Genomic DNA, 13908 nt, shown 5'->3' on the forward strand with positions numbered 1-13908 from the left:
CATCACAAACATCATTCATTCTTTTATTCAATTCACAGCTTCACACACCAAAGCCATGGTTTCATTATAATTACACTTACATTTAATGTCCACTTGATGGCGCAGTAGAGCAAACGAAGCCCCATGAAGCTTCGGCCCACGAGTGAACCAATTGGATGGAGGTACTATGGCGGCTCTGGAGGGACAGTCTTGCTCAAACGCACATAAAAAAGAAAACAAAAAGTTACTTGATACTTAAAAGTTATATTTATTTAAACTTTATAACAAACTTCAATGATTCAAGGATAACAAATTTACTTTCTTGTTTATTTCCCCAGTAATTGACTACTTATCCTGTTTTCAATTATTTGGTTAATTGGACTTGGACCCAGATAAGCAAATTAATATTGATAAATTAGTAAACAAGTTAATATGAACATTTTTGTGAAATCTCTCTCTACTGTAGCAGCACCAGTAACAGTGTTTGATCTGACAGAAAATACACAAAATGATTCAAGAGCAATTATTATTTTTATTCAGTCTATGGTTATTTCTTAGATATAATTAATCATTTAATCTATAGGTTTATTCATATCCCCGAACCCAAGCAACAGTCTTTCTTTTATAACTAAAATTGCTGCCTAGATGTGAGACAACATATTTAAGAATTAATTGAATGCATATATATTTAAGAAAATAAGAGACACAGGTAGAAAAAAACAAAATGTTTAATCACTTTAAAATAGAACAAAGAAAATTAAGTTTATTGATATGACCCATGAAAGACTGCAACGCTACAAAGTATACATTTGCGTCACAATGTATCACAGATTACTGAATCCAAATTGGAAAAGATTACCTGAATATCATTACAAGAAAAGCACACATCTTTTTAATATTCACTTCCATATCATTAAACCTGAAACAGTGTCTCCTGAACAAAAACAAGCTTCACTGGCTGCAGCTTTACAACAGCTTGAATCTGTTTAAAGCATTTTCCAGTCAAGTCATGTCATAAAGTCTGTTTTATCAAGTTTAGTTGACCTCATATACCGACACAAAATGAAACCTCACAGACCTGCATCTGTAGAGACAGGCCATGTTGTACAAAACTCTGTATGAAAATGTCACCGGCTGGACTGTGGCTGCAGGTCTGAACATTTAAACGCAGCACATTCTTGACTGTTACAGGAACATTCGGTCTTTGCTGTGGGAGAATTTTGTGTTCAGCTCCTGTGATTTCTTCAGCAGCCGCTGCTTTTGGGCCTCGTCAAAGCGATTCACCTGCAGGTCCTCTTCCCGATCGAACGCCCTCCTCTCCACCGGCTTGTCGGCCTTCTCCTTGGCTTTTGCCTTCATCTTCTTTGAGTGCAATGTCATCAGAGACTCTGCACGCTTAGTCTCCTGTAACAGGGAGTGGCGTCATTTATTATGTCAAGAGACATTCAGAAAAAAGGAATAATGAGGTAAAATCACTTACATTATACTTTGATACTGTTGCTGCCATTTCTAAGTCCTTCCGGGGGAGTTGTGGAACAGGTTCTTTCTCCTCCTCCTCACCCTTCAGCTTTTTCTCGAGGCGTTCCTATCAGGCAAGAACAGACCAACAAAAGGAAAGTGATATATAAAGGCTCCGAGATGCTTGATAAAAAATGACAGATAACTCTATAGAGATAAGTTGTTTTACCCTGTGCTTGCGCTCCTTGTCTGCTGGTGTGTCTGTCCACATGGTGCGATCTTTGTTCTCCGGACCTGATTTCTTCTTGAAAGTTCGAGCACCTAAGCCGATGTGCTGCAGCTCTGGTGGGAGCTCTGTCATCCATGTTTCTCTGGCCACTACCTCAGGAGTCTCCTGGTTACACAGAAAAACAGAGGGATGAATTCAGACTACGGAGGAAGAAAACCTTAGAAGAAACGGGACATGGTAGCTCTAGACATTTGCATAAATAATGTTTTAAATATTATGTTTTTTTTCAAGCCAAGTGGCCAGTCTGTTGATTTTAAACTGTAGCATTTGTACAGTCAAGACTATGCAAATGAGATTAAGATTCTTTATTGGTAAAGTGGAAGAAAATGAGGACTCACGTCTCCAGTGAGTTTATCTTTCATCCTCTTTGCTCTGCGCTCAAAGTCCTCAGCCACAGAGTCCCTGATTGGCCCTTTGGTTGGCATGGGTCCAATCACTTGATCTTCCTCTCCCTCGCTGCTGGAGGACTGAGCCTGGTAGCCGGGGGGCAGGGCAGGACCCTCACCGTCTCCGCTATCATCATCATTCTCATCCTCATCATGTGCTGCTCTGCGAAACCCGGGAGGCAAAGCTGGTCCCAAACAAGGCAGCCTGAGGGAACACAATGCAGTTACAGCTTTCATAATTACACTCTTTATTTACACGGTTGTCCTCAACTACTTATGGTCACTTCTTAGGATTCACTGGAAGAAAAGATCAAATGTGTTCATGTACCTCTCTGGTGAACTCTGTGTTTTCTTAAATCCTGGTGGGAGAGCTGGTCCAAAGTAATAGTCGTCGTCATCATCTTTTGTCTTTGCTTTCTCTACCCTGTTCAAAAGACACATGACACCTTTCAGTTTGTTGATACTTTAATTCTTCAGTAATATTTTCTTTTAAATCGTAATTACAAAAATACTTTACAGATCAGTTTTAAGCCATTATTCTGAAAAAAAAATTGGGTTGCCAGGTTGTGGGAAATCCAACTCTTGCACTTTTCTTTCAAGGAAACTCTCTAATGTCTCTTCTTGATAAGGAACATGTACTTATAAACTGCTTAATAACAGTATACAACATAACGGTGCTGACACAAAAAACCTTAACATGTTGATGGTAAAAGCTGTTTTTGTTACTGTGGAAGTTTAACTTTAAAAGTTCACATTCTGTTTATATACAAGTCCTTTTTCAAATATATACAAATGACGATTATGTTGATCAGCTAGTGTATAATCAACTTTATCATCGCAACTCTAGTCGTGGATTATCCCATTTATACTGAGCCATTAGGAAAAGCGAAAATGTTAATAATTCAGGTCTGCAGTTTATTTTATACTATATATACTGTACAACTTTTATATACTGTCTAACAATAACATTACCATTATATCATCAGTAATATTACCATCATCTTGACACTGCACCTTATCTACCTATTTATCTTGTGTTTCTGTTTTTATTCTTTCTACCTCAATATTTTTTTTTTTTCTATTGTATTGTATTTAATTGTATTCAAATATACCGGCTGCCATGGCGACTTAATTTTCCTTCGGGGATGAATAAAGTAATCTATCTATCTATCTATCTATCTATCTATCTATCTATCTATCTATCTATCTATCTATCTATCTATCTATCTATCTATCATCTATCAGTTGTGATGAACAATCTATAAACTGCATTAACAAACAGTTTACGTGAGTATTTTGTCCTTTTCCAGAGGACAGCAGGTCAAACTGTCCATTAAAGCCACGTCCCTGGTGCATCAAAGAGCTACAAGAGTGGCAACACAGAAGCAGATCTATAAAGCATGGATAAACCATGTATGATCCATGAATAACCTCTGTGTATAACATGGACTGGTGAACCCACCGTGCAGGTCCTCCTCCAGCCGAGTGACTCGTCCTGGCTCTTTTCACCGACACATCCGGCTCACTCTCATCCGACGAGCTCGACGCTTCCCCCCGCTTGTATCCCGGAGGCAGAGCGGGACCTGCGACTGCACAGGTCGGGAGGAAATGAGCTGAGCACCGAGGGAAAGACTTCCACACACAAAGTAAAGTGACCGAAACAACATTTAATGTGAGGGGAGGTTGAGTTTGATCTCATACTCACATCCATCGTCACTGTCCGAGGCGACGTCACTTTCCTCCCCGAACATCAGCACCGGAGCCGGTCCGATCAACTCATCAGACGACATGTTTAATATACAACTTTATATGTGTGTAACTTATACAACGTAGCTTCGTTAATGTCTGAAAGAACAATGAAGGAGGAACCATGGATGTGCGAAGGGATTTAACCTTTCACACCGGAAGTAAACACTGGGCATCTTACCGGGGGGAAGTCACATTAAAACAGGAAGTTAGACGCAAGAACATAAGCACAAAAAAAAAGGGTCTGTAGTTTTATTTGTGTTTTAAATATATTTTATTTAGATATTTTGTGGGAATTTTGTTTCATTATAACATGAGGGTGATTTCTTATTAAGAAACAACAATGTTTGTTAATGATTGTGTCTTATGTGAGCTTTTATTAAAAGTAAGTGTTATCTGTCAAGTTGTATTAAACAATTCAGTGTGTATTTTAACAAACTTTAATTAACGAAATTGACATTAATAAATTGAAAGGGTAGTTTAGTGCAGTAAATTATAGGCAAATAGCAGTATAGGCAAATAGCATTATATAATAGGCAAATAGCTTTTTCACAACAAATTGCAACGGTTACATGTTCAAACATGAGCAGACTAATATTGTATAACAGTTAACATATATATATATACTGTATGTTAACTGTAATGGACTTTTTTGATTCACAGTTGTTTACTTTTCAAACCTCTTTTATTTTGAAGATGGCCGGTGCTGATCTCCTGCGTCACATCCTCACTTCGCAGTAGCTGAAGCATCTCCTCGTCCAGTCGGTCTGAGCAGAAGATCAGTTGTGACTGAGGGAGAAGATCAAAGCGACATGTTCTGAAACAGACTGTCGATTTAAACCATTTTATATAAAATGGGTAAAAGAGACAAAGGAGACAAAGGAGACCGAGGTGAGTTGCTAATGCTACTTCTTTAAACCCCCATGCTAAGCTAGCTGTTAGCTTCAGTAGCGATGTGTTTCTTTGAAGTCACATTTCCCTGCTCTGTGATAACTGTACACTGGCTCCACTATAAGTCTTTGAACGCATCATTTAAATTACGTGTGGATGAGATGACGCAGTTGCAGTGAAAGGACACTTCATGGTTTGCTTATTTCCTCTTGCTAATATACACAACATTCATATCTCATGTAGTATCATGAATTGAAATGCAGGGATGACACACTTATACAATTGTTTGTGTAATGCACACACACACACTCAGAGACTTGAACTTAACATCATGTTAATCATCATACATAATTGAATAAAACCAAATAGTCAGAGAGCAGAACAAGTGTAGTTAAATGACACATGCTGTTTTAAAATGCATCACCAGAAGTGTGTTTGAAATCCTAATATGATAATCACATGGACTTAGTTCTGTGTTGTTACTGAGAACGATATCTAACTCTTGCAGAGTCCAAAAAGTCCAAGAAGCGTTTCCAGGATGAGGAAGACGATGATGAAGAGGCCGGGGGCAGCGAGTCTCAGGACGCCATACCCGCTGCCGCAGGGAAGTGGGTGGACGAGTCCGGCACCAAACTGGACGAGTACGGAGCCAAAGACTACCGAATTCAGATGATGCTGAAGAACGATCACACTTCTCGGCCCCTCTGGGTGGTAAGACCCTGCTTGTTGTTGGTTTCAGTTTTCTGGGACGTCCTATTTTAACAATATATCCTAATGAATGTTTCCTGTTATTTCCCTGCTCATCCTCTTTCCTCTTTCCCCTCCTCCAGGCCCCAGACGGCCACATCTTCCTGGAGGCCTTCTCACCGGTGTATAAGTACGCCCAGGATTTCTTGGTGGCCATCGCCGAGCCGGTGTGCCGACCGAACCACGTCCACGAGTACAAGCTGACGGCCTACTCCCTGTACGCAGCCGTCAGCGTGGGCCTGCAGACCTCTGACATCGTGGAGTACCTGCAGAAACTCAGCAAGACGTCGGTACCTGATGGAATCGTGCAGTTCATCCAGGTATCCTGTTTGGGAAGGAAGGATTTTAGATTGTTTTTGATGTCATATACTGGAACACTTCCTTCACATCATATGTGATATGTGTTAATATAAATCATATTGATATTATATATCATTCTATACAATAATATTGTCTTTTGCTGTCTACATATTCTTACACTCATAGTATATTATATTATCTATTGTATAGTCAAATACTTATATTTATACCTCTACTATATATCATATCATATTATATCATACTCTTTGTATATTCTTTGTATATATAAGTCTATATACACATATTTATACATGTGTACATGTTATTATTATTAGTATTATATTCCCTATTATTATTATATATACTGTTGCTGCCATTATTATTATATACTGCTATTATATTGGTATAATTACTATCATATATAAATGCATATTATGCTCTATATATACTGTACTATTTTTATATACTGTCTAACAATAACATTACCATCATATCATCAGTACTATTACCATCATCTTGCCACTGCACCTTATCTACCTATTTATCTTGTGTTTCTGTTTTTATTCAGGATGAATAAATTAATCTATCTATCTATCTATCTATCTATCTATCTATCTATCTATCTATCTATCTATCTATCTATCTATCTATCTATCATTTGTTGATCTAATCCCTGCATTTATTTACTTCCCCCTCTTCTCTTAGCTCTGCACAGTGAGCTACGGCAAAGTCAAGCTGGTGCTCAAGCACAACAGGTAGAGTCCCGTCAGCAGCCTCTTCTTCTCTCTGTGTGTCATGCCTTCAGTGATCCTCTGACAGTGTGCTGCCTGCGCTGCCTTCAGGTACTTTGTGGAGAGTGCCTTCCCCGATACGATACAGCGCCTCCTGCAGGACAGTGTGATCCGTGAATGTCGTCTGCGTACTGCAGATGGCGCCGACACTGAGCTCATTACTGAGATCGTCCACAGCAAGTCAGCGGTATGCCTCACAACGTCTGTTCTTACACACACTCAAACATAAAATAATGTATCACGGTTTGAGTTTTAAATAACATGTGTATGTGTGTCTGACAGATCGCCAGGTCTCTTCTGGAAAAGGGGGGTGCATCCAACTCACAGCAGCCCGCCGAGGGACAAACTGCAACCCAGCAAGTCCCCGAGGACATCTTCAGCTACTATGAACAGATGGATAAAGAAGAGGAGGAGGAGGAGGAGACTCAGACTGTGTCCTGTGAGATTCGCCAGGTACACATCTGATTTGATCAATACAAAGTTAACATCACTACTAACCATTTTTAAACTGTTGTTATATTCTCCTGCTTGCGATTTTGGCCGCAGTATCTGTGACAGTGGTCATATAGTTATTCAATTTGGAATATGATTGTCTGGGGCTGCAAGTGACAGTTTTCATTAGTGAAAGAAATCCTACTATTTGAGAAAGGGAAACCTGAGAATATCCGACACGGAGGTTTTCTACGCAGATTTTTACTCTGCACAGAAACCAACATGGAAGTTAAATTAAAGAATAGATGTCCTCGTATTTATATAAAAACATCATAAACACGTACCTAAGGTAAAAGATAGCAGTATATCTGAGTAACAGTGTCTTTAAGTCAAAGTTGGCATCTTGTGATTTTATTAAAACAATGATATACCTTGCTAGAGAAAGTGTAAGTCCTGACTTTCTATTTACTTCTCTTCTCTGAATCTGGTGTAGGAGATGATCGAGGAGCTGCAGAAGCGGTGCATTCAGCTGGAGTACCCCCTGCTGGCCGAGTACGACTTTCGCAATGATACAGTCAACCCAGACATCAACATTGACCTGAAGCCCACCGCTGTGCTGCGGCCCTACCAGGAAAAGAGTCTGCGCAAGATGTTTGGAAACGGACGTGCTCGCTCTGGGGTCATCGTGCTGCCCTGCGGTGAGACAGCTGGAGCCGAGGGAGGACAGAACATTGAGTGACATAACAGAAAGGACAACAATAATAAAAAACACAGGATTAAATTAAATGAAATAGGAATAATGTACTGCATACAATGTTAAACAAATATTTGCCCAGCTGAAGTGAAACAAGGAGTTTCCTCTCCTTCTCCTTTTGCATAAATCTTTGTGTAAAAAGTTTTGCACTCACTTTATTTCCCCCTTTGCTTTCCAGGAGCTGGCAAATCTCTGGTGGGCGTGACCGCGGCGTGCACGGTGCGTAAACGCTGCCTGATCCTGGGAAACTCCTCTGTGTCGGTGGAGCAGTGGAAGGCCCAGTTCAAGATGTGGTCCACCATCGACGACTCTCAGATCTGCCGCTTCACGTCCGACGCCAAGGACAAACCCATCGGCTGCTCGGTGGCCATCAGCACCTACTCCATGCTGGGTCACACCACCAAGCGCTCCTGGGAGGCCGAGCGGGTCATGGAGTGGATGCGGAGCCAGGAGTGGGGACTCATCATCCTGGATGAGGTGCACACTATCCCCGGTGAGCAATACAGTCCGAGTCCAGAAAAAAGCTCCAGTGAACTTACTCAATGCATTAACACAATGATTCCTCGTCTTCTCTGTAGCCAGGATGTTTCGTCGAGTTCTGACCATCGTCCAGGCTCACTGCAAACTGGGGCTCACTGCCACACTGGTCAGGGAGGACGACAAGATCGTGGACCTCAACTTCCTGATCGGGCCAAAGCTGTATGAGGCCAACTGGATGGAACTGCAGAACAACGGCTACATCGCTAAAGTCCAGTGTGCAGAGGTGAGTCCAAACATAAGCATGAGAAGACGTAAATAGCAGAGTTTATGAAGTAGGCAGGGCAGTCTCCTCTCTTTGTGTGGACTTTGTAACTAGATGTTAATTCGATGAAGTGAGACATGCAGAGTTGTTTTGAGCCATTTGCAAGAAGCTGAACATTACATTATTTGGGCTGGGGTCTCACATGTAGAAGAACATTTTCTTTGCAAAGCTACTTCCGTTTTTTATGAATATTCCTTACATGACCAAGAACACAGGAGCCGGTTCCACACAGATAAATGTGAACCATGTCTGTGCTTCAGGTTTGGTGCCCGATGTCTCCAGAGTTCTACAGGGAGTACGTGGCCATTAAGACCAAGAAGCGCATCCTCATTTATACCATGAACCCCAATAAGTTCCGAGCCTGCCAGTTTCTCATTCGCTTTCATGAGCGCCGCAATGACAAGATCATTGTCTTCGCTGACAACGTGTTTGCCCTGAAGGACTACGCCATTCGCCTCAACAAGTGAGTCATGTACAGTCAGAACAACTTGTATGTTTGTATTTCCTCCTTACGTTTGTTTTCATCTCCTCTCGCTCTGTCGTCCTCAGGCCTTACATCTATGGTCCAACATCTCAGGGGGAACGTATGCAGATTTTACAGAACTTCAAACACAACCCTAAGATCAACACCATCTTCATCTCCAAGGTAAATCAGTCAGTCTCATGGATTTAATGCATGTATGATGGGCCACAGAGTGCCCTCTTGTGGCCAGTAAGAGACACAGCAGTATTTATATATTATAGCCTCTAAGCCAGTGATGCCAGGGTTACGGCCCGCGGGCCGGACCCGGCCCGACTGTACATCACATCCGGCCCGAGGGTGATAAGGGGAGAATATAAATTTTAATTTAATTTTGATGGAATTTAAAAAAAAAAAAAAAATTAAAATTTTCGGTGGACTTCGTTAGTTGGTCTGTTGCTGCTGCCCGCCTCAGCTGCAGCAGCGCCGGTAGTGCTGATCGAGATGATGTCAAAGAAGAGGAAGGTCGACACTGAAGCTCGCATCTTTCAGGATAGATGGAGAGAAAATTATTTCTTTTGGGAAGTAGGAGGCAAACCCGTGTGTCTTATCTGTCGTCAACAAGTGGCTGTACTAAAGGAGTACAGCATCAAACGACACTACGAGACCCACGCCGAGAAATACGGCGAGTACACAGGGCAACTCCGGACTCAAAAGCTAAACGAGCTAGCATCATCGCTACAGAAACAGCAAGCCGTATTCTCCAAATGTCGAGATACACACGAAGGTTCGTTTTATTTTAATACATATTGTAACGAACTGATAGTTGAGTTCTGTTCGACTGCTTGATATGTGGTTGTTATGAATGTTCCGCTAAGTACACCGTGTTGAATAAGTACTGAGATGTCCTGAGTGTCTGTGAATAGGTCGGGGTCGGACATGTGACAGTTCTTGACCAATGGCTGTGTGGGATGACAGGCTCTCATTGGCTGGTTCGTTGGCGTGTCAGGGGTGAATGAGGAAGTGGAGGGAGAAGACGAGTGTTGATTGATTGATAGATTGATTGATAGATAGATAGATAGATAGATAGATAGATAGATAGATGGATAGATGGATAGATGGATAGATGGATAGACGGACAGACGGACAGATTACTTTCCGAAGGGAAATTAAGTTGTCATAGCAGCCGGTACATTTGAATACAATACAATAGAATAAAATAAAAAATATTGAGGTAGAAAGAATAAAAAACAGATGGTAATGTTATTGTTAGACAGTATATAAGATAGTACAGTATATATAGTATATAATATAACATAATATATATTTATATATGATAGTAATTATACCAATATAAAAGCAGTATATAGTAATAATGGCAGCAACAGTATATATAATAATAATAGTAATAGTGATATAATAATAGTAATTATAACATGTACACATGTATAAATATGTGTATATAGACTTATGTATACAAAGAATATACAGAGAGTATGATATATTTTATAATTTCCACTGTGATATGGGGGGGAGGGAATAAAAGGGGCTGGGGTTGACTGATAGCCAGGCTAGTGCCATAAAGGCACATGGGTGTGTGGAAATATGGGTTGGTGACTGGTGATGACTGGCAAAGTTAATGTGCCTCATCTGTTATTGAGCCAATTTAGTTTTTAGATAGCTCATATTTGCCTATTTTTTCAAGAACCGTTTTGTTTTACTAATTCCTACTGGATATTCAATCACATGGTCTAATGTTGGACTACTTTATTCTGGCGCTTTCTTTCTGTGACTCGTTTAGGCCTACTTGGCCTGGCCTTCTTTTAATTGGTGTTATTTTGCATTGACTTGTTTTCATGTGCAAGCCTTCAATAAATATAATAAAAGTAATTAACAGTTTACACTTGTGTTATTTATAGGAAATGTGTTTTGTTGGCACCTAGTCTATTTTGTTGCATTTCTAATTTATAAATGTAGGCTACTTGCATGGATAGGAAAATGTAACGTTTTTAGAGGGTAACTGTCTCCTGCTTTAGGCTATGTAATTTTAGGCCTCATTGTGAGGCTATTTTGGTGCCGATGCAATTTCTTATTGATGTGTAGGCCTTCATGAATAATTTCAAATAACCTACCTATCCATGTGTTGAGTCAGTGTTTGGCCTTTTCAGTCCGAAAGTGTAATCCGGCCCCCTGAGGTCTTGCTTGAAAAAATCTGGCCCCCTGTCCAATTTCACCCTGGCATCCCTGCTCTAAGCAGTGTGTTCACATACACATTAACAATTCAATCAATACCCGTACCTGATATTGATGATTTTAGGATTTTATCCTCCTTTCAGATAAATCACATAAACTACTATTTTGAAACAAAGTTCATATTTACGGTAATCTGCTGCACTGTGTTCTACTTTTCTATTGTACTGGTTCAGTGGTTATTTTACAATTCTATTGCTTGATATAAATGAGGGAATCAGATCTTGACACAAGAGAAATGCATTCTGTTACGGTGATGACATTGATACAGTGGTAATATTGTGTTTCTACATCTCTGCCATCAAACAGGTTGGAGACACCTCATTTGATTTGCCAGAAGCCAATTGTCTGATCCAGATCTCCTCCCATGGGGGGTCTCGTCGGCAGGAGGCCCAGAGGCTTGGTCGAGTCTTACGAGCCAAGAAAGGTCCGTGTGTCTGCGACAACAACAAAGAAACCACTGGGATTGTTTGCTCACACATGACAAATGCTGACATGACTGTTTTACTTGTACAGGAATGGTTGCAGAGGAGTACAATGCCTACTTCTATTCGCTGGTGTCCCAGGACACACAGGAGATGGCGTACTCCACCAAGAGGCAGAGATTCTTGGTGGACCAGGGCTACAGCTTTAAGGTGCTTTCACGGTCTTTGTGTCTCCTCTATGTTCACGTGGCAGATTGTCTCCGTTATTTATACACTTGCTCCAGACGCGTTGCTGCCTGATATTATGGTTCATCAGGTTGAATCTTTCCAGGGATCTGCCTCCATGCTCATCAACGCTGAAATGTGACGGTGATTCTGGCAAAAGCAAATAAGAGTTTTAAATAAGAGAAACAATAAATGGACCAGAAAAGACTCTGGTTTGAGAAAACTCATCTTTCAATCACAGAGATATTTTATATCCAAAGAGAGCTGCACCTGATCTGCTGAAACTGCTGCTTCTATTCAATTAGAGAAATGGAGCTCAAGTTGAACGACAAAATGACTTGAAATTTAGTGAAAACAAGATTTTATGTAGCATTCAAAAACTTGTCTTTGTTGTAAATATGTAAAATAACATTCAGCCATTAAAATTTAAAATAGATGTTCTGCAGGAGGATTGAAAAAATATTTATAAATAAGAAAATCTTTGTGCTGTGATCCTGGATCATTATTTATGTGACACCCGTTTCTGTTCTCGTAAAAGAATACTGGTTCTAATTTGGCGTGTTCCTCCTCTTTCATAGGTCATCACTAAGTTGGCAGGTATGGATGAAGAAGACTTGATGTTTTCCACCAGAGAAGAGCAGCAGCAGCTGCTGATGAAGGTCCTCGCCGCCTCAGACCTGGACGCTGAGGAGGAAGTGGTGGCCGGGGAGTTTGGCGGACGACCACAGGTTAAGACCTTCGCCAAACTTTTACTCAGAAAACTCTTATGTTTGCTTGCTGTTGTTTTTGTGAATTGTCGAAATAATCAAATGTCATCTCTTGCTGCTTCCTCATCAGTTCTCGAGGCGAACGGGCACCATGAGCTCCATGTCCGGTGCAGATGACGCCGTCTACATGGAATATCACAGCAGAGGCAGCAAATCCTCCCAAGTCAAGGGCATTCATCCGCTGTTCAAGCGCTTCAGAAAGTAGATGCACTGACTGAGACGTTCGCACCGAGATACCTACTCTGTTTGTTATCTACTGTTTAAGGTGGTTTCACAGAGCTGCGTCTCAGAATGAAAACCAAATTGACTTTTGTTAATGCAGCTTTTGAGTTAATGTGGCCAAGATTTGAAAGATTTAAACATCACAAATTGAATCCACATAAATCAGTGTATAATACGGATCAGTGTTCCTGGTTGTGCCTTTGGTGTTGTTGTTTCGTTAATATGATTTATTAGAGAATTTTCTTTGTAATGTTGCTAAATGGTTTTTGGAAAAGAAGAAACGTCTTTGGATTATTTATTTTTTTACAAGAGATTAAACTTTTGAACCATCAAAACGTGTCAAATTAGGAAAATATAATATTTTATAGGAAGAGATGATTCTAGAACTGAAGTCTTTGTGTCGTATACATCTGAACGTGCAGCAGGAAGGAAGGACACTCAGACAGAGACTCGGACCCGGTACAAACCAACGCTCATTGTTTTACAGCTTTGATCTGTAGTGGAAACTCTGTAGTCACACTTTCTGTTTCCACTGTTGGACACACATTGCTGCCTCACCTGTGTCGGTGTGTGAGTAAACTCTGCAGAGGAGTAAGATGAGGAAACGACACGACTTGGATCAAACCCGGGGACACACCAGTTAAATGTTTGTTGCACCTATTACAGACAAAATAATGGCTGCATTTAAAACCAGAGTTTATCCCGTATTTGTGGAAGACTTGAAGATATTCCAAAAAACCTGGTGCCTGGTGCAGGCTGCCAGAAAATTTCAAGTGTGGGAAAACAGCCTCTTCCGCTCTAGACATCCCCTTGAAGGGCTCTTACTCCGGCTTGGTTGGTCAAATATGAGCATTCTGGGAACTCAGGAAAGAGTTGAAGCTCATTAGCTTGGGAGAAACCAAAACTATGGAGGTAGATTCAAACTCGCATGGTGGTGGAGATGGATGAGAGGGACACAGAGACACAAGTAATTGTTTGATAATG

At 40.7% G+C, this 13908-nt stretch overlaps 2 protein-coding genes across 2 annotated transcripts; one reads left to right on the top strand and one right to left on the bottom strand.

Annotated features, from left to right (window-relative positions):
- Positions 1-697: 697 nt before the first annotated feature.
- gpalpp1 (GPALPP motifs containing 1) lies at positions 698-4004 on the bottom strand. The gene is made up of 7 exons (XM_061068285.1): positions 3818-4004; positions 3575-3701; positions 2441-2536; positions 2065-2317; positions 1667-1831; positions 1460-1564; positions 698-1383 (listed from the first exon to the last, which is right to left on the bottom strand). Exons 1-7 carry the CDS (start codon positions 3900-3902, stop codon positions 1165-1167), a joined length of 1050 nt encoding a protein of 349 aa, XP_060924268.1. The 5' UTR covers positions 3903-4004; the 3' UTR covers positions 698-1164.
- A 596-nt stretch (positions 4005-4600) lies between these two features.
- On the top strand, positions 4601-13259 carry ercc3 (excision repair cross-complementation group 3). Its single transcript, XM_061068035.1, has 15 exons — positions 4601-4749; positions 5258-5460; positions 5580-5816; positions 6502-6551; positions 6639-6774; positions 6870-7040; positions 7513-7717; positions 7952-8266; positions 8352-8536; positions 8836-9038; positions 9125-9221; positions 11595-11712; positions 11802-11920; positions 12514-12663; positions 12773-13259. Exons 1-15 carry the CDS (start codon positions 4713-4715, stop codon positions 12905-12907), a joined length of 2361 nt encoding a protein of 786 aa, XP_060924018.1. The 5' UTR covers positions 4601-4712; the 3' UTR covers positions 12908-13259.
- The last annotated feature ends 649 nt before the right edge of the window (positions 13260-13908 follow it).

This window comes from Limanda limanda, chromosome 3, assembly GCF_963576545.1.
Source record: "Limanda limanda chromosome 3, fLimLim1.1, whole genome shotgun sequence".
NCBI lineage: Eukaryota > Metazoa > Chordata > Actinopteri > Pleuronectiformes > Pleuronectidae > Limanda > Limanda limanda.